The sequence below is a fragment of the Aulonocara stuartgranti genome, assembly GCF_965226115.1.
Source record: "Aulonocara stuartgranti genome assembly, chromosome: 7".
Taxonomy (NCBI): Eukaryota; Metazoa; Chordata; class Actinopteri; order Cichliformes; family Cichlidae; genus Aulonocara; species Aulonocara stuartgranti.
The window spans coordinates 924877-950000 of NC_138945.1; the positions used below are offsets into that span (position 1 = coordinate 924877).

A 25124-nucleotide genomic window follows, 5' to 3' on the forward strand; every position below is an offset into this window, starting at 1 on the left:
CCAGGAGATTTTAAAAACTGATTAAAGCTGCAGAGGAATCGTTTTATACAGATTTCTGTGTAATTTCAAAATACGCCTCAGCTGACCTGGGGTCAGAACTTTATCCGTCCCGCGTCAGGAAGCTCCACAAGGCAGGTGTGCACACTGCAGACTGATAGGGTTTCTATGTCACGCTGCTTTCTTATTATATGTTTTTTTAATTTTGAAAACAGAGTCTGCAGCCTGGGTAAAGACACCCATCTGAGAGGCAGAAGTGCTCACCTGTACTCCAGATGTTAACATCAGCTCTGTGGCTGCAGGATGAATCTGACCAAGTGCTGTAGGTAACTGAGTTATCATTACTGCCTTAATACATCAGCATCCCTCTAATGCTGCTGCTGGAACAGGTGGGTGGATTTAAATGGAAGTACTTTGTAATTGAGTTATCATGTTTTACTGCTGCTGAGGCAGCAGGTCAGACGCAGGGAAGAAGCTGGTTTCACCACTTAAAAATAAAGAAGTCAATAAAGTATGTCAGACTAACGAGAGCGGCTCTGCATGGAGGACGAGACGCTAACGATGACTCTCGCCGTTTCACAGCCAGGACTTCCTGTTACTTCTGACTTTGTATGAATTGTGAGAATTTTTCTCATATTGAAAAGATTTGAATGTAAAATGACGCCTCACAAATATCTCAGAATCGTTCGTTATCTCGTAACTCTGATTTCTACTATAGTTTATTTTGTTTGCAGTTTTGTTTTGTCTGCATCATTTTTCATCATTCCCCACGTGTTGGGATGTGAGTTGTAGCTTTGCTCTTTTATTAGATGTTAAACTTTTTTAAATCCTGATGGACGTTTCCCGTGATCCCTCACTCATTCCTGCTGACGTTTTGGGTCATTTCAGTTCAAAACTTTTAAGAAAGCACCATCCACCTTCGGATCATTCGCTGTGGTTTGAGTGGAGCTGTGATCCTCGGGGCTGCTCCTCTTCCTCGCCCGAAGCTCTCACTGAGAGCTGCACTTATCTAACTGTGGAGGCCGCGCTCTCAGCTCAGCGCTCGAGTGAACGTTAGCGATGCCAACGTCGAGCCTGAAATTATTTTTATTTCTTCAGAGAAACTGTGTTCACAGGGCTGCAGGCTAAAAACGAACTTCGGCCTCGACCCTCTTAAATGTGAGTATCAGAGAGAAACGATGGCAAGTTTGGCTAAAAATAATCTGGATTTGAAAAAAGAAAAAAGAAGAACTGGAACGACGGTTGCATGTTCGTGACATCGTCCACAAACGGGTGTTTGTCGAGCCTGCAGGATCTTCTACAAGCTGCTTTAATAGGTTTTAGACAAATAAATTAATTAACAGGTGCTGCAAACCAATCATCAACACACCAAATACTGCAGTTCCTCTAACGTCCTCTAGAGGCTCCATAGACTCCCATGTTAAAATGCAATGGCACCCTGATAGTCCCAGAAACCTTTTGGAAAAATGTGACTGATTTACGTTTTATCCATGTGGAGGAACGTCCCAGTCGTGGGACACTGAACCAGATCTTTACCCTCTCAAGGATACTTGAGCGTGCTCTATGTAACCTGGTCATCCTTGATGGTGTCTGCTCTGTCCACCTTCAGCAGGAAGTGTCTTGGATCATTGCAAACACTGGTTTGTTGGAGGATTCGCTCCTTTGTATGTGTTAAATCGTCAGCGCTCACTGTCGGACGTGCTTGTCTCATTGTGAGCACGATACTGATGGAATCTGAATTCAGTTAAGTTTGGTTGGTGTCATGTGGATTCACAGGTGCTTTTATAGTGTAAGGTAAAGACCCTGCACTCACTCAGAGCTAAAGCATCTTTTAAAAACAGTGAGATTTTCAAGTTTTATAATTAGAAAAACTTCAGTGTCCACATTAGTGGAAACTGTTTTCAGTTCATAACATAAATACTGGAACAATAAACACACATTTATAAGACATACATCACTGCATGGTGTTGTTTAGTAAACTAATTGCATTTGGCACAGATGATCCTGTATACACACACCATCCTGTTCTCCTCCTGTATACATCTTATTTTGCAAATCACAGGCTTTTATTTTAAAAAACAAAATTTAAAGCATACTGACCTTCCATCATTCATCCAAAACAACAACAACAAAGTAAGTGTTTGAAAGAAATACGAGCAGGCTTTGCACAACCTCGCCGTCACTGTGTGCTTCAGTGTTTCCATAGTCTGGGAGGAGTTATGTGCAAAAGTTTTGGACCTTCGTTACAACCACATGTCGTGGGACTGTTCGCCTTTACGAAACCCTGTGCAGGTTTTCATGAAAAGATTTTACAGCAAGCAAAGTCGACGGCTACATCTGGCCCAGCCTCTCGATGAGACACGAATAGAAGAATGACTGCTGTCAGCTGTGTGCACGGTCAGCACGTCTGTTTGTGGAGTTTCTCTTTAAACGTTAGATTTAAAGACCGTGCAGAGCTCGTAACCGCAAAATGAAAAAGAAAACGTGTGATCTCGTCGCCTTTGAGGACAGCAGTCAGCTTCAGATTAAACGGCTCCAGTCGCTGCTGGATAGGCTGAAACTAGCAGTGACGTAGTTTCTGCACGACGGCAACTTAACCACAAAGCGACACAGGCATTGAGCGACGATGTTTCAGAGAGGTCTAGCTGGCTCAGATTCATTGCCACAATCTGTCTGCTTTCACAAATTCGGCCGTGTTTGTCCATAAGCTTTAGCCGTCTGTCTGAGAGGCGGACCGCGACTGGTCGGAGGCCGGTTGCCCCTCACCAGGTGACCTGTGTGGTCCCAGAGTTGGAGGATGTCGTTGCACTTCACTCAGCGGTAACAGCACTTCCTGTTAATCAAACAGAGAGCTTTAAAACGCTCTCTGAAAATAAAGGTTAATAAAAAATGCTGATTAAAAATCAAAGGAGCGCAGACCAGCGTCAAAGATCACCTTGTGCTTCCACAGTTGGTCCACAGTGATGGGTCCTCCATGGACAAATGAATCCTACCTGGCGACTGTGACAGTAAACATGTGTTGGAGGACGCAGGCTGGCCTCGCTCTCCGTAATCACATCAGCCTGCTGCTGAGGGCCTGATGGCCTCGCTGCTCGGACGGCTGCTGGGCCTCAGCGGCTATAATCACCGGCCTGGAGCGACTCTCCCCGCACGCACACACGAGGTGGACGTCACTGTAATCTCATTACTCCTCCCAGTAACACGCATCATAACCAGCTACTCTTAGATCTTCACTGATGTCATTACAGAGACTGAGCTGCTGAAAACGTGCAAGAAAAACATTTTCAAAGAGTTCATTAACCTCCTAGGACTTGGCATCCACATATGTGGACATCACATTTTGGGTTATTTAGACCAAAATACTCAATTTTCCTCTACATGGGCCTGATATCCACTTACGAGGACATTATGCTGCTACTGTTCTATCAACATGTTAAACAAATATCCTCATATGTGGCTCTCATTTGTCTTAAAAGCAAAAATCTGGTAATTCTTTGTTTTTACATTCATCGGGCCCCAATCAGCCCAAATATCAAAGAGAAATTAAAAATGCTGCTGTGGAAGAGTTCAGGTCTCAGGAGGTTAAAAAGGAGTCGGCGTCTTTTTCATCTCGTGCAGGTAAAGCAAATACTCCACTGCAGCTTCAGCTTGGAGTTAAACATTAATGGTTCCTGCTTCAGCTCAAATATAGAAGAACCGCTGATGTGAAACGACCCGGGAACTACACTGGGCATTACTGTGGTGTGGAGCAGGAAACGGGTTGGGATGTATGCTGTGAAAATCATGTTCATTAGTACTGAAGAGGAACAGATTACAGCATTTTTAACAAGAGTTTAAAAAAATACAAGAAAATATGAACATTTGTCACATGAGTTTAGGCGTGGGAACCATGAGAAACAACAAAGTCGGCAGTTTGTTTTCTCGCAGTTTAGTTTGGAACCAAATTGTTAATAACTCCGGCACGTTATCACTGCAAAGTGGGACGAGCTTATGTTGGAGGCCTGTGGGACAAAGTGGGACATCGTTACAGCAGCTTTTGAACTGCTGGAGAACAACCACAGAGCGGACAGCTTTACGAACTTCAGATTTTCTGTCTCTGTATGATCCTTTCCGGATTTATTTCGGTTCCTTTTGTGACACCTTCTTGTTTATTCTGGACATTTTTTCATGTCTTCTTGGTCACTTTGTTGTCCCACTTTGGCATTTTGGAGAAATATTGCTTCACTTTAAATGAGTTTTGGCATTTGTGGCCATTTTTCGGACATTTCTTTTTTCTTTTTTGTGATATTTTTGTGTCTCTGATCGTTTAGGGGTGTAGCTTGATGCTCGCGTCGCGTGTCTTTGTGAGCTTCTTGTTGTCTCATTTCATCATCTTTCAGAAACTTTGCTTTGTTTTATGAGTTTTTTTACATTTGTGATCCTTTTTGAATATTTTGCATTTCCTTGGGGACATTTTGGTCTCTGTTCTTGTCACTGTTTAGTTCTCCCTTTGCTGTTAGAAGCTCAGCTCCTGCTGTTGTATTTTGCTCGTCCTGGGTCGGTTTGAATTCTGACAGAAGCTGAGGTTTCTTGCACTGGGAGCTGAAGCTGCTGGCGTACTACAGGAAGTAATAATAATAATAATAATGGATTGGATTTATATAGCGCTTTTCAAGGCACCCAAAGCGCTTTACAATGCCACTATTCATTCACTCTCACATTCACACACTGGTGGAGGCAGCTACAGTTGTAGCCACAGCTGCCCTGGGGCAGATTGACAGAGGCGAGGCCGCCATATCACGCCATCGGCCCCTTTGGCCAACGCCAGTAGGCGGTAGGGTAAAGTGTCTTGCCCGAGGACACAACGACCAGGACAGAGAGCCCAGGGATCGAACCGGCGACCTTCCGGTTACAGATACGCTTCCCAACCTCCTGAGCCACGGTTGTGAGTGTAGCTGTGATATAAATGAACTTCTCATCCCGAGGCCGTTGCCGAATCGCGTCCGACGGGTGGAGGAGAAGGTGTGTGGATGTTCAGGAGATGTGGAGTGGAGCTGGAGGCAGGTGTAGAGGTTTCACGTCCACCCCCGAACCGCTGCTGAACCTCCCTTACATAAAGAGTGTTATGAAAGCTAGTCAACAATCTGCTTTGATTCACACGAGCCCGGTCATGAGTCACTTCCACACGGCTGAAAAAGTAAGAGAGGAGCTGCGGTTATGTCATCATAGTGTCATCACAGTGCAGCATCAGCAGCACTGTGGGCTGATCTGAGTGCACTTCACTGTTGCTCTACACCAACGTGCCTGCATTTCACTTCTTCATGTATCCTTTCAGGTCGAGTAGACACATCGTTAGGTTGTACCTGTCACACCTGCGCTGCTTTCCACACTGAAGTCAGACTCGTGTGTGTTTGTGTAGATGTGAACGAGGTCACTGCACTGGGATGCTCTGGAGGAGGCGTGTCGGTCCAAACTCTAGTTTGCCAGGTGTGGTCGGGTATGTTGCAGTTGTTGTTCCCGCCCTCAGACACATCTGGCCAGTCAGCAGACAGGATGGTGTCATGCAGCTTGTAGCGGCTTTCGTTGGCGCTTCCTCTGTGTGAAAAGAAACCAAACCGCGAGAGAAAGCTTCAGGTTTACAAACTCAGCAGCTGATTCCCAGCAGACGTTTGTTCAGTTTGATTTCTGTGAACAGTAAGCCCCTCCCACGCCTGGCTGGCCGGCCTCTAGTGGACATTTCAGGCTCCACTCTCTACATCAGGGGTCGGCAACCCTGGGCACGCGTGCCAAGGGTTAACTGATGACACGACCATAGCTGGATTGGCCATCGGGCATTTGCCCGATGGGCCGGAAAGGGGGGGCAGAAGGAGCAGAGACCCGAGGCGGCCGCCGGTCCGAGTGTCAGGTGAACTGAACTTCAGGTAAGAAGTTATGACCTGCAGTCTCTCTGGGTCAGATATGAACCAAGTTTAGGTGGAGTTTATTTTTGTTATTCTGACTTTTTACAGTCAGTTACAATAACTCGTACTGCGTGAGCTAGCATGACAGAGTTTCTATACAGCTGGGCGGGTGCTATGATGTTACTGATGTTGAACTTTATTTATAAGGTTAATTATTAGAGTTTCCAACCGTCCTGTAAAAAACGTAATCGTCCCGCATTCAGAGAAAATATTACGTTTCTTATTGAGGTGAAAAGGAACAGTTTGTCCCGGACTTTAGCTACAATGAAAAAGACAAAGCTGGAGTTTTTCTGTCTCTTTATGCTGCACAGCTGCCTCTTCTTCTCTCATCCTCCCCCTCCCTCTCCTGTTGCTACTTCAATCATGAAACTGATCAATGATCAGCTGATCGTCTCTCTCGTTTGTTTATCGCCCACTTTGCGCCAGAAAGAGGAAACCAGCAGATGTCGCGCTAAACAACAGCAGCACGTTTAAGCTTGATCAGCTGTTGTTAGAATTTATTTAATATTAATTTCTAGTATCAGCTGATGTTTGCTGGAGCCACAGCTGTAAAGCTGCTGGTCATGATGGTTTGGATATGTGGTGAGAGGGAAACATGAAGATGAAACCAGGAGATGTCCTTACTGGATCATCAGAGCTGTGATGGAGAAACAGGTTTACCTTTTAGGTGACATGGATGAGTTGAAGTTATGAACTGTTTCTGAGAGACAAATAACACCAGGATCCTTTTCTAAGCAGCTGACAGCTGGTAACTGTGCAGGGGCGGGTCTAGGAAAGTGTTGCCAGGGGGGCAGGTAGGGCATTAACAGGGAGAGGGGGGCACAAAGAAATACTTTTCTTTGTTATTCTCATTTAAAATGTCTCGCTTTTAAAAAATAATTATCTGAATCTTACAACCAAAGTTTTAATCTGATGTCAAATGTATAGAAATCATAAATATACCAACAAGACTGTACATCACTGTCACAACAACATTTGTTTTCATGGTTGTGAGGAGACCATAAATAGCATTTGTATTTTCTGTTGTACAGTCCATTTGCTGTTATGGATAAAAAGTCTTTTTTTGTGTCTGATAACTATTCGCTGCCAACATCTGCGAACAAATGTAATCCTATAAAGTTGTTATATTAAGTGTGTAACTGTTCATATAGAGCGTTATTACATTTATTGCTAATGCAGTCATACGGCACACTGACTTCTGAGGAGATTTTAGATGCACTCATCATCAGAAAGGTTGCCGACCCTGCTCTACATAAAGGAATAATATTTTTACCACCCATCACATGTTAACCCAGCGTTGTTTTTGTGTTTATTTGAGGTTGTTTTACGTCTCTGCTGACATTTTTGAGGTCATTGTTTTGTTTTGTGTCTCTTTCCCTTCTATTGGTGGTCATTTGAAACGCTCACCTCAACGTTCATCAGTGTCTTTGCTAACCCAGAGATGAGCGTCACAGCCCTGTAATGTCACCCACTGGCGTCCCGGATATTTTCAGGTAACCCTGTTTGGATTGTGAGCCAAAGCTTGGTCGTCGGTCTGCATCCACACACACAGATACATGCTCCTCAGGTATCCAAATATAATCCTAGAATTTCATCACTTTGGTGGTCTGTTAGCACAGTGACCTCACAGCACACATGTCTTGGGTCACATGAAGGCTCCAACAGCACAAGCACGGTTCAAGCAAAGCTAGCAGCCACAGCCGTTAGCATGGAAGTCTGACTCAGGTTTGGAGCCAGCTTCTAGTGGACATCAGAGGAACTGCAGGCTCACCATTCACTCCATGTTTCAGCGCTGAGTGTGAAGCAGCAGTCTGACGGGATGCTGATCAGGAGCAGATTTACTGGGATTCAGTGTTAAATAATTGTGCTGCCACACAGTCATGGAAACCTGCTGTCATCAGGAAAAGAGCAGAAGATGATGTTCGCTCTGTAAAAGCTCAGTTTGCTCTGCTATAGCTTTGCTTTGCTCTTTACTGCAGCAGTCATAATTACAGTTATTAAAGAATGGGTGGCACACACTCTGAACACACTTTTAACTGTGTGATAAGTGCTCTGAAACCAAGAAAACATCCCAATGAGGACCTGTGTGCACGCTGACAGAGATCCAAACCAGATCTGGTGTCCCGGCCTCCCAATTGTTTTTTTAACACGTTTACACTCAGATCTGAAGTTTCATCTGAGGAGAGCAGAAACAGCTAGAGCTGCTTTTCAAAGCAGAGCAGGCGCTTAGGAAAACTAATCGACACACAGCGCGGAGACAATAATGCAGTTAGCAGCATCTAATGAGGCCAGGAAGTCATTACCCAGCAGATGATGGATCTGCTGCTCTCTGATTGGGTTAGTGTCAGTCACAGCACCGAGCCATCTGATTGGTCCGGGCCCAGTCGGCGGTGGAGGACAGAGGTCTTCCTGGATGTCTGCGTCTGAGTATCACGGCGATGTTCTCACCTTGGTCCTGACAGGTTCGAGTCTCTTTGTGGTTTTAGCTCGGTGGGGTTTTCTGGAGTCTTACTCGAGGTTCGAGTCACAGTCCCATCCACCCTGACCTCCATCCTACCTACCTCCTTCTACTACACGTGATCCAGGATACAAACTTTTAGCATAGTGAACGTGAGTCCTAATTCGGACTCGTGTTGCAAAGTGAAATTCTTCCAGTTTTAAGGAGTGAAGGATTAAATCTGGCTGAGGCTGGAGAGGTGGCGAGGACGCAAAAGAGCAGCTTCTCAGTCGTTTCCAAGCCTTCAGAATAAAGTAGAGTTAGTGAGGATACCTGCTCTTTGATATGAAAAGGAAATAAAGTGCAGAACACCTGAGTTACGTCTCTGCTTCCTCACCTGTGCACGCAGAGCTGATGATGTTTTCCAGAAAAATACCTGCACGTGTTAAACGGAGCGTCACAGTTTTATGTTTTACAGTCCGACTGCTCCCGGGTTTCATGTTTTCCTGCACACGGTTTTAGCAGCAAAGGCAGCTGCCTGGTCTCTGCTGTTCACAAATGAAGTGCAATCGTGGCGAGATGTGCTGTGCTGCTGTTTAACATCCTTCAGCCTGCTTCACTTTGTCACACAGCTTCTGTTTAACTGATTTATAATCAGCAGGTCTGAAACAGAAAAAAAAGAGGTTAATCACAGTGAATGTGTGATTTCACGGGGGGGTAAGGACTTTTTCACACAGAGCAGGTAGGTTAGTCAGCACTACAGAAAAAAACAACACGTGATAAAGGTGTTTAAAAATATAGACTTTTTTCAACCACCACTAGAGGGCGCTGCTCCTTGAACATGAACAGAGGTTTTGTTCTCCTGTGTGTAAATACTTTTAGAGAAAACTTCAAAACAGACCAGTTTCGCTTTTTATGATTTTTTTAGGTCTTGTTATTGTTGTAACTTTAATATGTTTGTCAGAAACACGTCTAACCCTTCCTGTATAAATAAAGGTTACATAAAAAAATCTGACTGCTGTGTGTGTGTGTGTGTGTGTGTGTGTGTGTGTGTGTGTGTGTGTGTGTGTACAATAATCATTTCCTATACATGTCTGTTTTTGATAGATGGAAGAAAATGAGTGATGGAGGTCAGACTAAACAGTTCACAGGTGCTTCACCCTGCGTGACCAGCAGGTGGGGCTGCTGTGCCGCTGCTGCAGAGGAAAATGTGAGACAGCCAGTTCCTGCGCCCAGGAAGTATGTTTACTGAGAAACACAGAGAGTATGATGTGAAAAGCCCTGACTGAAGAAACATGGATGACTTTCTACCACAATTATGAAATAATATCCTCACAGGAAACAGATGCAAACATTAAAGAGAAATAAACTGCGCAGAACAAAACAAAGAGTAAACATCCTGGTAATAAAACTTCATTAAAACCTTGAGATAATGCTCATCAGACATGAGAGAAAAAAAGACTTTCATATTCTAGGGAAATAGAAACTGATACTGTGCTGGAGGGCCTTTTCTGGTCCACGGGTCGGTGTTTGGACCCCAGCAGACGAGCAGGAAGTCAGGAACAGTCTGATGTGTTTGACTGTGTCACATCCCCCTCTAGTGGCTGTTTTTTAGTCAATGCATCCACTTACAGAGCTAAAAGTAGAAACAATAGAAACACATTGAAACAGACGAGTTTGGAATACAGAAAACAGCAGAACTCCGAGTCCTCCGGCCTCCAGCTGTGAGACGGCGACAGCTGCTTTTCTATCAGTCTATCGATAGATCAATCAGTCTATTAATCGAGCCATCTCTCTAAAGTAAGGTTACAGTTGGCTGTAACGACCCTGAACAGAAATATCAAACTGGCCCCGTCTCAAACCAGGAACACACATCAAATATAGAAATGCAATAGGTTCCTCAGTTTTGTTGATGGACCACTTCCTGTGGGTGGTGGAGGCCACAAGTCCCGCCCCCAGGATCAAATGGGTCTCCAACACCTGGCTCCTGGGGTCACTCGGGGCTGACGGTGCAGAGGCCAGGCTTGTTTCACTTTTTGTGTCGCCCCGTCTTCATTCATCACCCTCATGTTTCCTTTTTTCACTTCCTGTTTCCTCTCTTTCTTCCCTCCTCACCTATGCAGTCTCCACCCGTGTCTGTGTCCCTCCTTTCGGTCATGGGTACAGCTGTCCACCACTTTTCTGGGATTGCTGACCTCTCAGATCCTCGTCTGCCTCGCAGTCACCTACCGTCAGTGTCCCTCATGAACCCGGACAGATGATGTAGCTGTTGTTAATCTCTGTGTGGAAACTGCAGATTCACACAGACTACAAACACGTGAAGGAGAAAGAAAGAAAAAGCGAGGAACACGAACGAACAGATTATAAGCTGTGTTTGTTTCAGGAGCTAGTGTGAGACCGTGCTGGAAGTTTCCTGTGTGTAATAACAACTTATTGCTACCAGGCTAAGACCTATAACAGCTACGGGTGCTTTCTAAGGTTACATAGAGCCCCTGTAACATTTTACTTAGACATTACCCAGGCACTGATGAAACTCTGCCCCCTGCTGCTGAAAGTTTTAATTACAATTTGCGGGGTAATTACAAAAAGGGGCTTTAACAGCTGAGGCCAAGGGCAGGAAAATATGAAAGCCTGAACAATAACTGTGCATGACGACATCATAAAATGAAGAAGCACCTCAGGTTTGTTTCCCGTTTGGCTTCTGTGAGTTTATTCTGTGGTCACATTCCTCCACGGAGTTATTTATTCGTTTCTCTGGAAGCAGGAGAAAAGGGGCCTCCTCCTCCTTTTCCTCCATAAAGTGCAACAGTCCGGCGGGTCCAGCAGCGAGCAGCCGAACGTGGAGGCTGAAGGGCGGCGTGCTGCGCGGAGCTGGTCGGTAACACAACAACACAACAAAGTGCTCCGCTCCGCCGCCGAGTTTCACGGTGTGTGTGTGTGTGACTTTCTCTCCATAGAGTTTCACTGAGTTTACATCCGGGTTTTTTCCCTAGGCAATGGGAGTCGCAGCACCGCCGTTCCTTAGGCAAAGTGAAATAAATTCGCCGCACCGACACAAAAAGTAGTCCGCTTCCCGAACACATCCCCCCCGCGCCTCGGCTCGCTCATCGGCCCGATTTAACGAACTTTAACGGCCATAAGGACCGACATCGACCGCTCCCCGGCGGATAAGCGAGCTCCCGCCGGAGCCGCGAGGAGTTTTTGTGCCCCTTCGTCCAGCTCCGCGGCGCAGGGATCTGTGATGTGCTGAGGCTGAGCTGAATGAGATTGAAGAAGAGTTCTTCTTGTTTTGTAGCTTCAGTTTCTCTCTTTTTACACAATTTCCACTAAAAGTCACCCCGAAACACGACAGCTGGGTCCAGCCCCGCGGGGAGGAGGCGGCCGGGCTGTGTGTGCGCCTCTGTTTCACCGCGGATCGGCTTCTTACACACATATATATTTAATTAATCCAGAGGAGGACTGCTGCTGAGTAAGTGCACATTGGGCTTTTTAATTTCATAACTTTAATTTTCCCTGCTGTCAAACTTTACGCGTCTCCTGCGGCCGCCCGTGGTCGATTGTCTGCGGCTGTTTGCGGGCAGGTGTGCGGGGCTGTCGGCCGGTGTGTGTCCGCTGTGTTCCCGTGTGTTTCTGTGTGTTTAGCTGCTCTGTTTCTTATTCTAGGAGTTGATATTCTGGAGGACAAGGGGCCGATGTAACTTGGACCCACCGACGCCTGCTCGCTGTCAGGGCTTTTTTTCTTGACTCTTGTAAAAAGATGGCGTCTTTCGGGACTGTTGGAGCCCGATTCGAGCCGTGCCCCCGGCCCCTGCCGCCCCTCGGCCGCCGTGTTTTTTTTTTAATCTTTGATGGAAGTTGTTATCAGCGTGGCTGCTGGCTGCGTTAGCTCCGCGCGGCTAACAGGATGGTTAGCATTAGCGGCTACGGCTAACGTTATCCACTTGTTCTCAGCCTCAGACGGAGCAATGTCGGACGGTTTTTTTCACACCGAAACACCGAAAAACAGCCCGTAAACCGCGACGGTTCTCCCAAACAGGCGGCCGGGGGGCTCTCCGAGGGGGGACCGAGCGTCCACAGGGCCGCAGAGGCTTAATAACACGGTTATAAAACATTAATTTGTCTGCCCGAAACAAAAACCCACTTTTCAGTGTTTGAACTCCCGCAGCAGAAGAAGAAGAAGCACTTGGCGGCTTTCATCTTGAAACCCTCCATTTTAGCTTCATTTCTTCCCTTTTTGGGCCCTCTGCGGAGGCACGCGGGGCTGCTCGGGGAAGTTTATCCCGACAACTTGGCGTCCCACCCGGGGAGCAATTACTCCAATTAACCGGCGGCCTCCACAGCCCGCTAACAGCCGCCGAGCACCTCCGCTCAGGTGCTGCACGTATGGACGCTTCTCAGGTGGACCGGGACCCCCCACCCCAACACTACAGGTCCCAGTACTCAGGGCCCCCAGCTCGCGCTGCAGGCTGGAGCACAAAGTACTTTTACTCATCGCTTATGCTGTACTACTGTACCTCGGGGTGGGATAGAAGTACTCGAGTATTTTTGCTTTCTGTTGCTTTAAATCTGTCCTGCAGTAAATTTAGACGTGTACTAACTAAAAACACCAAACAGTAAGTCACAGTACTTTGTTTCAGGATGTAACAGTTACTTTTTTATTAATAAGTAATGCACTACTGCTGTAAGTAAGGGCTGTTTAAAGTACTCGGTTAATAGAAGTATTCAAGTGTTTCTGTTTTCACTCCGTGTGTACTAACGAAGCCTTTTTAACAATGTACTACAGTAAATCAGAGTACTTTGTTTCATATTCCAGACTGGTGAAGTACTACTTTATTCATTAGTTATGCAGCACTACAAAGTGCAGTTTAAAGTACTTTGAAAGTGAAAGTATACACACATTTTTATTTTCACTCTAGTAAAGTTCAGACGGAAGTACTGCAGTAATGAAGCTTTTTTTAAACAAAGTACTTCAGTAGGATCTAATTCAAAGTACTTTTTTAATAATTAGTAATACAGTAGTATAGTTTTGGACTTGGAAAACTGTTGTACTACACTTCAGAGGGACACACTGCAGTAATGAAACGTGTACAACACAGACCCTCGTCCTGTGGTACACGGTGCTCTTTAAAGTACTTTTTCATGTGTACTGCTATATCTAAGTGCAGTTTTAAAGTATGTAGATAGTAGAAATATTCAAATGTGTACTAATGAAGCTTTTTAACAATGTACTACAGTAAATCAGAATACTTTGTTTCACATTTCAGACTATAGTACAAAGTAGCTTTTATGAACTAGTAATAAAGTACTACTAAGTACAGTTTTTAAGTATTTTGATAGTTGAAGTACACAAAAATCCTTATTTACATTCTGAAGTAAATTTCAGAGGGAAGTACTGCAGTAATGAAGGTTTTTAAAAACAGTCAGAGTACTTTGTTTCAGGCTGCAGTATAAAGTTGTTTTTACCAGTAAGTATAAGTACTATTTCTGGGTACTTGGATAATAAAGGTTAATGATTACATTTTCTAGTACTTCAAATTTGTACTCCACAAGATTTAAAGAGTAAATGTACTGTACAAACCAAACTTTTTGAATAGAAAAGAGTAACTGGGAGTACTTATCGTGGGATCAGGCTGTAGTTTGTAGTACTAAAATACATTTGTTACAGTTTTTATCAAGTTTAAGGTATTTGTAAAATGGAACTGCAGTACTATTTACATTTCTGGTACCTTAAGCGTGTACTAAGTGGTGGATTCATGAGTAAACCAAAGTACTTGTCCCATGTTATAGACTGCAGTTTAAAGTACTTTGTAATGCAGTACTACAATGTATAAGTACATTTTTGAATGACCTGGACCATGGAGTACTTTGGTGTTTATTTGTCCTCTTGTGTACTTGTACTTAAACTATAAGATGGAAGTAAGTCTTTTTTACTAATTAGTACTACAGTACTACTACTTCTAACTAAGGTTTGAGGTACTGTACATGTACTGCTCTAGACTGCATTTCAAAGGGAAACTTTTTACTACTGAATACTGCAGTTTTAATAGTTGTATGTACTCATAAAGCAGATGTACCTGAGTATTAGTATTTTTTGTTACTCTGTTCTTGTATTCTACAAGAGTTTTGTTACTGCAGGTACTTACAAAATACACAGTACAAAAGTACTTTGAGTCCCTTTGTCTCAGGTTTCAGGCTGTGTTTAAAGTACTTTTAACAGAGTACTACTGAACTTAAATACGTGTTTGAGCTGCTCAGAAACTGGAAGTACTTCAGTTTTATTCTCTTAGTACTACTAAAGCTTTTCAGTGACGGTTGTATAATGCAGTACTTTCCCCTGTTTTTAGTTTTCAAGTACTTGAAAAGTAGATTCCTCGAATACTAATACTGTATAGAGATACTTTACTCCAGTAGGAAGTACATGCACCTGAATGTTTTAGACACAAATCAGAGTAATACTTTAAACTACAGCACAGAAAATCACAGTACTTCATGACTCAGGTGTTGAGTTTTGGACACGAAGTACTTTCTACTAAATTAGTAAGACGGCACTACTGCATCTTGTGTAGTATTGAAGTACTTGGAAAACAGGTCTAGTGGTTAAATCGTGTACTTTTAAAAACAACAAACCGGAGTACTGCGAGCCACTTACAGTACGCTCGATTCAGCAGTACTACATGTATTTAGTTTATATGTTTATGTACACGTCTGTCTGTGCCTTACAGTAATGACGTAGTATTTTTTTCTAGGTTAATAATAATATGTACTTCAAAATAGTTAAGTACTATAGTTATGGTACTTTTTCCCTCTGAATGAGTTTACGTGTAGTATGTACTAATGCAGTACTTCGTAGTATTAATGGAGTTGGTTAAACTTGAAGGAAAGTCAAAGTACTTTTTGTTTCACTGCATAGTTTTTGTGTAATTACAGTTTTTAAAGTACAACACAGGAAATCAAAGTACTACTAAGGAAAAGTACTTCACGCCACAGCCTGAAACTCAGTACACGAAGCTAAAATACTTTGTTTATTCTTTTAAAAGTACTTTTTACTGCACTAGTTTCAGCTTTCAGTCTTTCAACCATAAATCTGAGGATTTGAAAACAGGAAGTACTTGAATAGTTTTTCTCACATAGTAGTACTACTACAGCATCACTGCAGTTTTGAGGTACTTTACTACTTATTTTTCACTACTTGATACTATGTTTCAGATTAGGGCTGTGCCGATATAAGACATCTGTCGTCCCGGTAACGATATAAATCAAAAATGTAACATTTTCTGTAAAGTCTGTGAATCTCGGGCAGCTCGACCTGCGTGAAGTGTTTCCAGCTGGGCGTCGTGTAGCTGGAGTCGAGCGTTTAACCGATGCATGAAACGACACATTTTTAGACATAAGTTGTAACGGCGCCGTTTCTTTGTGAGTATTTATTACACGGCGTGCTGCGGGGAGAAGCCTGTTCTAACGTCTGAGTCTAAGGTTTATTTTTTAGCACCTGGCGTCTTTTTTACTTCTCATCTGTAAACACTCTGCTCTTTCACGTGATTCAGTTTATTTTGAAGTCTCAACAGGATCTTGAGCTTTATTGTGAAAGGTTTATGTGGAACATAAACAAGCGGACACACGATGGTGTTACCGTCAACAGGCGCCTGTGCGTCCGTAGTGTGGTGATATTAAATATAAGAGAAAGAGAGAACTTTAAGAATACAGCCACTACAGTGACATCCAAACATGAACAAATATTACCGTAAACAGTTTATTTTGCGACACCACGAAACAAACAACAGCGTAAAATGAAACAACAGATGTTTTTATATCGTCGTCCGACACACATCGTTATATCGAACAGCCCTACTTCAGAGGATTATGTAGTACTAATTAAGCTTACAAAATACCCAACAATCACTCAAAGTACTTTGAGGTGCAAGCTGGAGCCTATAATACTTGTGTGTACTTACAGTGAAAGTACTTGTGCACTTCTTTCTTTTCTTTTTATTCTAATGAAACTTCAAAAATGTAAAAATGAAGCAGTCTTTGTGTTTTATGCACTTTATTTTGTAGCTTTTACAGTTTTTATGAGTACTTCGGTACTTCATTTGTCTGCAGGTTACGGGCTGGGGTGTGAAGTACTCGAGTATTTCCATTTCTTTGTACTCCTTGTGAAGTAGTCAGACTCGAACGTTGTCACACTCCTGAGTACTTTTTCCTGATGTGCTGCTCACGTTAACCCCAAACAGCATTCAGAGACATGATGCGGATGTTTTTCCTTAACTTCTTCCGTGGATTCGTCATAAATAATAGATCATCTCAGGACCCTGGGTGTATTTCTGGCGACACTTTGAAGGGCCCTGACCCTTATGTTAGTTCCTGTTTCTGGTGTTTTTAGTTTAAAGAATGTTTTTTGTCTCACTGATGCAAAGACATGTAAATGTTGGCATCCACACAGCAGGGGGCGCTGCAGGGGCAGGGATGAGCTAACAGGCTGGTGATGCAACACATTATTATGATGATGATCTTCTCTGAATGATTTTCTTTGTGTTTTTGAGAAAAATGTGTCGGTTTATTCCTTTGTTTCCTCTCCAGCAGAGAAACACGAGCGAGTACTGCACAGGGCTCGTTCTTAATGCTCCTCTTTGGTGTGTCACATGACCTCTGAATCACTGTGGGCAGTGTGACCTGATCAGGTTTGGCTCACATGTGAAAGTTTTATGGAGCAAAGAAAAACAAACCCAAACTGTCAAATAATAAAAAGAATCCTCTTAAAACGTGAACAGCAAACAAACTGAAAGCTTCAGAAAACATCAGCAGATGGTAGAAAGGTGAGGACGTACAAATCGAGTCCACAAACGTGTGTTTTATTTTGAAGGTGTGTGCCGCTGCACGCCTGCTGAGTTGTGCTGGCTCAGGACTGATCCCTGTTAGAATAAAGACGTCTTTCATTTAAAGTCTCCTGAACACACTGGGCCTGTAACGTGTGCGTTTGCTGTGTGTTGCAGGGCAGCACAGAGGGGTGGAGTCCGGTCCCACAGCCAGGTGGTGAGTGCTGTTATGCTGGAGTGTGAGGCTCATTAATGCTGATGTGAATGAAGTGTTTGATGTTTGGGCGCGATGAAGCTCGGAGCCTGTTTGTGTGTAATGAACAGCTTCAGGTGAGGTCACCTGCCCTGTAGTCATCCGTGTGTCTGTGCCTCGTTTCCTCTGCAGCACCACTTTAATGCTTCAGTTGGATGGTTTTCCTACTGGAGACAGTGTTCAGGTGAGAGCTCACACACACAGGTGTGGTAAGTGTAGCCCTGAAACACCAGCGTCTCACCTTTCTGTGTGTGTGCGCGCAGGCTGATCGATCGGCTGGCAGACTGACTGGATCCATGATGGAATTACAGACGTTACAGGAGGCCCTGAAGGTGGAGATCCAGATCCATCAGGTACGCTGTGGGCTCAGCTGTTTCCTGTCTTGGCCGCTCGCTCTTCTTTTTCAAAGTTCAGCGTCTGCATGAACGCACTGAGGCAGGACACTGAGTAACGCTGCATAACACAGCCTGCTCCCTTTACTACAAATACATGCGGATCGAATCAGGAGGCAACAGGTGGGGTTTTTACAGCAGCCTGAGGAATAATTCTACTGTGAGTTTAAGTAGTTTCACAGGAAAAACAATGTTTCCACGGTACATCGTTAGTTCATGTAAGCAGATTATGAAGTGGATTCATTGTTATTTAATATTCATTATGTTGATGTTCAGTCAGTCCTTTCTTTACCACCATAAATGTGACACCGTAACGTCGGAGCACAGTCGCACTTTTTGGGCGGAGTAAACCACTCTGAAAACTGCAGCACGCTTACAGTGTAGGTGCTAGAAATATTGTTTTTTCCACAAGATAAACAAGAAATAACACAATACTAATAATATACTAATATTACTGTAATAACTACCTGAAGTTACGCATCGCTTAAATTCATCTACAGTCTAATTATTTCTTTGTTTCCTGGGAAAACCTGACCTGTTACCTCCTAGTGTAGCTGACGTGTGGAGGTACATATAAGTGCATTATAATCCCAGTAAAATAAAGTGCAACTCTAGTAGGGGAGTAAGGGGTGAAGCCACATTCAGTCTGCAGACTGTGAGGCCTGCAGTGGGCTGTGTTTTAATGGAGCCTAAATCTGGTTTTCACCCTGAAAACGTGGATGTGTGCTGTACTAAACAAAGTGATGAACAAGCTGAAAATGTTCATAGTGTGATGGTAAAACAGGAAAAAAGAAATCAGGGTCAGGTGTGGTCTCTTTTTCTGTTTTCATTTGTTTATTTAGTTTATATATGATCCTTATCAAAGGACGCGCGTCCGTCAGAGCGAGCGCTGCTCTGTTTCGGGTGCAGTTCCCTGTGATGACCAGCAGGTGTCAGCGTGATCTGTGTTTTCTCTCTTCTTTCTGCAGAAACTGGTTGCTCAGATGAAGCAGGACCCTCAGGTAAGGTCCAAGCTCTTATTTCTTATCAGCACCTCTGAAGCTTCAAACTTTTCAGACGTTTTTTTCATGGCATTTGTTTTTTGTTAGAACGCAGATCTGAAGAAGCAGCTCCACGAACTTCAAGCAAAGATCACAGCGCTCAGCGAGAAGCAGGTATTCAGCTTTGTGCTAACGAGCTCGTGTCCGTGGGCTCGTTTAAAGCGTGACCTTCTGTGATATTAGAGGCTGAGTTCACCGAGCTGTCGTTTCAAACAAAGAAACGTGAGCTCGGAGCGCTTCAGCTTCACAGCGGTAGGAGTGACACGCTCCGAGGCCAAAGCTCAGCGCAGTGGTACAGTCTCACCTCATGAGCTTACGTCATTCTGATATCAAACATTATTAATGAACGACACAGAACAGCCAGCAGTGGCAGAGACAGCGGTGCACGTTTGTGTCTTTGACTTGTTTTGCATCATTGTCACTGTGTGACTGGGTCGCTCTCTTTCATGAGCTTCGGTGGTCATTCGTTTCTTCCTCGTGGCTGTTTGACTCTGTGTGTTTGGGGTCTTTCTCTATGGCTTTGTTTGGTGTCTGGCGTTCATAATAGTCCCTGTGATATATGGATCAGATGAGCGTGTTACGTCACGTCTGTAGTCTCTTTGTCTTCTGTTATTTTTGAACACTTTCATTGTGCCTCCTATTTTTATCTGCTCCCTGCGTGTTTCTCGCTGTGTTTGTTCTGCGTGTGAAACATTTTGTGCTCGCTGCTTCGACATCGTGCAGAATTAAAGAAGACGTTGTTGGATAAGAGTTTGTGCAGACTGAAGTGTGCTGAGATGATGTCGGAGTCGGGATTAGCTCAGATTATTGTGGGGAAACAGAAAGCCGTGCGCGTATTTGTGCAGGCGGGCATCTTGCGTAACCACAGATGACTAAAGTCGGTTTCAGAGAGTCGGCAGATTAGTCTCGCGCTGAGCTCGGCTCCCACCTGATGATAAACTGCCTCAGTGGGAATATGAGCCGGAGCGTGAGGGGTGGGCTCAGAGTAACAGTCTGAAGGAAGTTCAAAAGAAGAAATGTAGGTGATTTCCTGCTCCTGCTTCTTCTTCTTGTAATTAAACTGGCAGCCGTGCAGCTGCTCTCATGGCCTCTTTGATTCTGGGGAAAAGGAGCGAGATTTTTTTTATTGCACTTTTTCTTTCATTCAGATGTGCTGGGAAAAAGTGCATGACCCTTGACCTTTTTTTAGAGCGTGCGCCTCACCATCACGCGCTGACGTCATCACGCCTGAACCTCCCGAGTCGCAGGCCGAGAAAGACTGAGTTAAACAGAAAGTGTGTGTTTTTAGAATCGGACCTGTGAAAGCAGAAGTCCTGTGAGATTAAACGTCCCTGTGCGGCGGCGGCAGCAGTTGAAGTGCTGCATGTTATTGGCAGAAGGTCAAACAGTTCTCTGAAAGCAGCGCCGCCACTTTCCTCCTCCTCTGTGTTTCTCTGCTTTCTCTCTCGCGGCGTCCTCATTGTGTTTCACTCCATTAAGTTCCCGCTTCTGAGTCGACTGTTGCTAAGCAACAGATGGGCTTTATCCTCCGACTGAGAATTCAGTCGCCAGTGTGTGCGTGACCTCCTGAGCTCCACCCCTTTCTTCTTCTGCTTTTCATTCTTTTTGCTTCTTTCACTTCTTTCTCTTTTGCCCCTCCCCCTCCTCCTCAGTCATGCAGAGATGCTTGGGTACTTATTTGTACTTATTTTCACAGTAACTTTTCTAAATTAAATGATGAATGAACAATCACCAGTTAAAAAACACACTTTTTATATGAGTCCGCCCCAAAGTAAAGTTTAAAAAGCTTTTTTCCTCTGAGAGTCGACCCTCTGCCTCCACACCCTTCATTATATCGTTTGTTCCATACTTTGTTTCAATAAAGCTTTTTTGAATGGAGAAGTGGCGCCTGCTGCGGGAATAATGTCCTGTGCTCTCGCCTGCAGAAAAAGGTGGTGGAGCAGCTGAGGAAGGAGCTGCTGGTGAAGCAGGAGCCGGAGGCCAAGCTGCAGCTGCAGGTCCAAACTCCTCCAGGAGGAGGAGACATCAAGCCGGCCAACCCACTGCAGAGCCAGCAGATAGCTGGAGCGCTGCAGCAGGTATGAAAGCCGCGGCGCCGTTTACAGGATGACTTAAAATCCGACTGTCTTTAAATGTGTTGTGGGTTAACTTCTCCCTCCACAGACGCTGACAGTGACGCCGGTCCTCACCACAAAGACGCTGGTGCTGAAAGCTGCCCCCGGCACCGTCCTGCCGCAGCGCCCGCCCACCGTCGCTATGGTAACCACAGCTATCACCAAACCCGACTCGCAGAACGCCCCCATCAACCTCCAGGTGGCCGGCAAGCTGACCAATCAGAGCTCGGAGCCCATGCGGCTGGTGTCCAAGAACGCCATGGTGGTAAGTGTGCTGTCGGTGCGATCTGTTCGAGCTCAGGAGACGCTTCAGACCGCCGCCCGCTGACCCGCCTGCGTGCGCTCTCACACGACTCTGTTTCTCTGAAAGCGCTCGAGCGGGCTGTGGCGGCAGCTTCTAGCATCTCCCTCTGGGGGTCAGTTCCCCTCACAGAGGCGCATGATTGCAAAAAGAACACGTCACGACACGACTGAGGGTTTTCCAGGTGGTTTTCCACCGCGGGAACATCTCTGTGCCCGTTCCTGGGCCGCCAGACACAACAAAGTACCACCTCTGGGCGTGGGTAGGTACTTCCTGGGCGGGCCTCGATGCTGATGGGGTAAACTGATCACAGCGAGGGCCATCTTTAAAAACATGTCAGGTGAAGAAGAGCAGAGCAAAGGGAAAAAAGCTTAAAAGTCAGAAACGCAGCGATCGAAATGACGAATCGTAACACAGCAGGTCGTTTTTAAATTGTTCTGCAGCCGTCGTTCTCTGAAACACTTCTGCAGCTTTGCCTTACCTTTAAACATACACTAGTTTTAGCAGCGTGGACAGGATGTAACAGCACGACCACCTGAGGTCTGCTAACCACCGTGATTAAAATACTGCACAGAAGACAGAAACGAGCGCAGCTGTCGAACAGCGCTGACGTGAACAGAGTTCAAACTTGGAGGTGAGGCTCGTGTTTCAGGTTTCAGAGCAGGGCAGGGTCCGGTTTGCTTCAAGTGTTGGCCTCTGCTTTGGATGCGGGAACTGACAGAGGTCACAGTGTTCTGCACACGGTTCAGTGTTCCATCTGAAGGACTCTGAACTTTTCCTCCCAGGAATCTTTTCAAGGAAAAGACTGGAGACAGCTCGCTGACACAAACACCTGGATGTTACAAAGTATCAATGTTCCTCTGGATGTAGCGACGTCGCTACATCCAGAGGAACATTGATACTTTGTTATAGTTTTTGAGAAACATTTAGCCAATAAGAGTAAATGTATGTTTACAGTACGGTGCTGGGATGGGGCATGACTCCATGAGCTCTAAAAAGTAGATCTGGGTTTGTACCAACCCCGAAGTTTATGAGCGTTTCACTGGCGAACAGCACCGGACCGATTTTGGTCCCTGGAGGGTTCCTCGTTCCTGCGGTGCAAAAGCAGCTGCTCTGTGCCAGTTCTCCATCCTGCTCCCTCGGCAGAGCCCACAGGTGTGTGATCTACCTGCTTTAAAGCCCGCGTGTTCTCAGAGTTACTTACTCCCACGCTCTGCTGTCAACGCTTGGCGACGCGTCCCGAACCGAGCGCAGCAGACGTGTCGGTCAGATGTCAGCAGCACAGATCCACAATCTGCTGTGGTTTTGTCTCAGGTGCAGGCCGCCGCCCAGCCAATCAAAGTTCCTCAGTTTGTCCCGCCTCCTAGACTGACGCCTCGACCCGCCTTTCAGCCACAGGTGCGTCACTGTGAGACCCGCCTCTGAACCCTAACCCCCTCAGATCAGTGTGTGTGGCCCACCCGACGTGGCGTGCTCACTCTCCAGCAGAGGGCGGGAGCGCGCCGAAGCAAACGCTCATGCCTTGCTCCGTGGCACTAAAACATTGTTTTCTGTGTGCTGCCTCTTACTCATCACTTCTCCTCTCGTTGTGCTTCTTTTAATTTCCGACTGACCTGTGAGCAGGTGTTTTTGGAGGTTTCCTGCCTGTGTACCAGTGTCTTTTACCTTTCTTTGGTCAGAGCTTGTTTCCTGCAGCTTCTTGGTATTTTTGTGTTTCTGGCTGTCGGTGTGTTTTAACCCTTCCACTGGAGGAACGTGGGCGGTGTTTGTGCTGAGTAACGCCACCGGGAGCTCGGGCTCAAACATCAGAGTTAGGCCTCAGAAGTCGTCCTACCACGAGCAGCGTTTGTCTGTTAGCTCAGAACAAATACTCGAGTACTTCTGTATGAAGTTTGAAGGGTTGGGCTTATAAAACTATTAAATATTGTTAACAATATTACGTTTTGTTTTTTTTCCCTCCACCAATCACGTTTGACCTTATTGGTGATTTTTTTATCTAATGTGTTTTTGCATTTTTAATAAGTCTAAACGATTCGTGTCCTTTCTGTCCTGCCAGCACATCGTTACATGTGTACAGTGTATCTTATACTGTTAGAGTTTAATGACAAAATGCTTTATAAAACATTAAAGCTTTGCAGTGCCTGTACCTCTGAAGCCCCGCCCCCTGTCTCACTCTGAAGGGCTCATCTCACCTTATTCCCTGAGAGTGAGCTGTAGGTGTGGTTAAAGACTGGGACTTTGGAGGCGGGGCTTGTGTGGTAGCAGAGCTGGCACTGCTGTATGATGTGGTGTATCTGTCTTTTTTGATTTAATACATAAAAATAAATGAGCTAATGTTTGTAACATTCCTCTGCTTCAGCAGTAGCAGTAAAGGTAGGCTCAGTCAGGCTGAGGTAGAGCTCCACAGTGGCGTTACCTGGCAGTATCAGGTCATTTCTGTGCCGATTTGTGATTGGCTGTGTGTCGTTATCAGGTCCGGCCAAAGCTGACCACGCCCACCAATGTCCCTATTGCACCGGCCCCTCCCCCACCCATGATGGCGGCCCCCCAGTTGCTGCAGCGGCCCGTCATGTTGGCCACTAAGCTCTCGTCCTCGCTGTCGTCGTCGGCGCCCATCCACCAGGTCCGCATCGTCAACGGCCAGCCCTGCAGCAAGACCGGTGCCGCCCCGCTGACGGGCATCGTCATCACCACGCCAGTCTCCGCTGCACCCACCCGCCTCGCCAGCCCCGCCCAGGTGCCCCTGCCCACCCCCGTCCCCACTCAGACTCCGGTCCAGCCGATCCAGATCAGCAGCCTGACCACTGAGCCCAAGGTAAGGTCCTGCGTTAGTACTGCACTGTTTAGCACAGCAGGATCTGAAATATTTTAATCGTGGTCTTAGATTTTACTTTCAGAAACCTTTGGATAGTTTTGTAGTTCTGATGTTTAAACAATAAGGCGATGACCTTAAAGATTTAAAGGTGGCGCTCGTGTGCCGCTGCTCCTCCGACACGCTGTAAAGGGCTGTGTCCAGCGCTGAAAGGTTGGATATCAGTTTTAGTTCATTTACAGGTTAGGGTTATGTGCCAGTATAGCACCCCCCTGTGGTGATTCAGGTAACTACAGCACTGAAACGAACAGGCCTCTCAGACTTCAGCAGGGTCTGTTTTTGCCTCTAAAAGTACTGAAGTGGTTTATAAAGCTGGTGTCTGTATAGACGAGGAGAACCTCACTAATGATCTGCTTTTACTCGTGGATCCGGCCCGCACGTTTAAATTCTGCTGCTGTGACGGTTAAATCTCTGCGCTGCTTTCCCGACAGCGGTGATCAGAGGAAACGTACCTGCTCTCCGGCTGGAGCATCGGGCAGCTGGACGCTCACAGCTTGTTTGGGTATCGTTAGTATGTTAGAATTGATGATTAGTCAGCGCTGCAGAGCTGCGTGCGGGGCGTCGTCTGCTCGTGTCTTACTGTCACACCCTCTGAAGGTCCCGTGTTTGCAGCTGATGGGTTCTTACTGGAGTTTGGACGCCTGTTCGACCCTCGGGTCTTTGAACGATGGCGCTGTGTCACATTGGTCCGTGTTATTGAAGGAGGCCGTGTGGAGGCCTCTGCTTCTTTCTTCAATGAAAAACAGAAAATAGAAATAATGAAAATATAAAGGAATGTTCTCTTCTGTGACTTAAGCTTGCCGTCTTCGTCTCGTCTTCTCTCAGCAGACTGTTAAACCGGGAGGAACAGAGCAGCACGCCGTCGTCAGCCTCCCGTCCTCCTCCTCAACCGCTCCTGTGTCTCCTCCTCCCAGGCCCCCCAAGAAAGAGGAGAACCCAGAGGTATGACCCACAGAAGGACACACA

The 25124-nt window shown here is 45.6% G+C and overlaps 1 protein-coding gene across 7 annotated transcripts in view; it reads left to right on the top strand.

Moving 5' to 3' along the window:
- The first annotated feature begins 441 nt into the window (after window positions 1-441).
- phf21ab (PHD finger protein 21Ab) overlaps window positions 442-25124 on the top strand; it is a 35019-nt gene continuing 10336 nt past the window's right edge. The window contains exons 1-11 of one of the 7 annotated variants that reach the window (XM_082538655.1): window positions 442-445; window positions 17364-17403; window positions 17572-17623; window positions 17703-17792; window positions 18800-18832; window positions 18920-18985; window positions 20797-20949; window positions 21035-21250; window positions 22601-22684; window positions 23760-24101; window positions 24984-25100. In XM_082538655.1, the coding sequence (XP_082394781.1) occupies window positions 17582-17623; window positions 17703-17792; window positions 18800-18832; window positions 18920-18985; window positions 20797-20949; window positions 21035-21250; window positions 22601-22684; window positions 23760-24101; window positions 24984-25100 (1143 nt within the window). In that variant the 5' untranslated portion in view covers window positions 442-445; window positions 17364-17403; window positions 17572-17581. The other 6 variants (XM_082538653.1, XM_082538657.1, XM_082538656.1 and 3 more) reach the window with 6 other exon arrangements.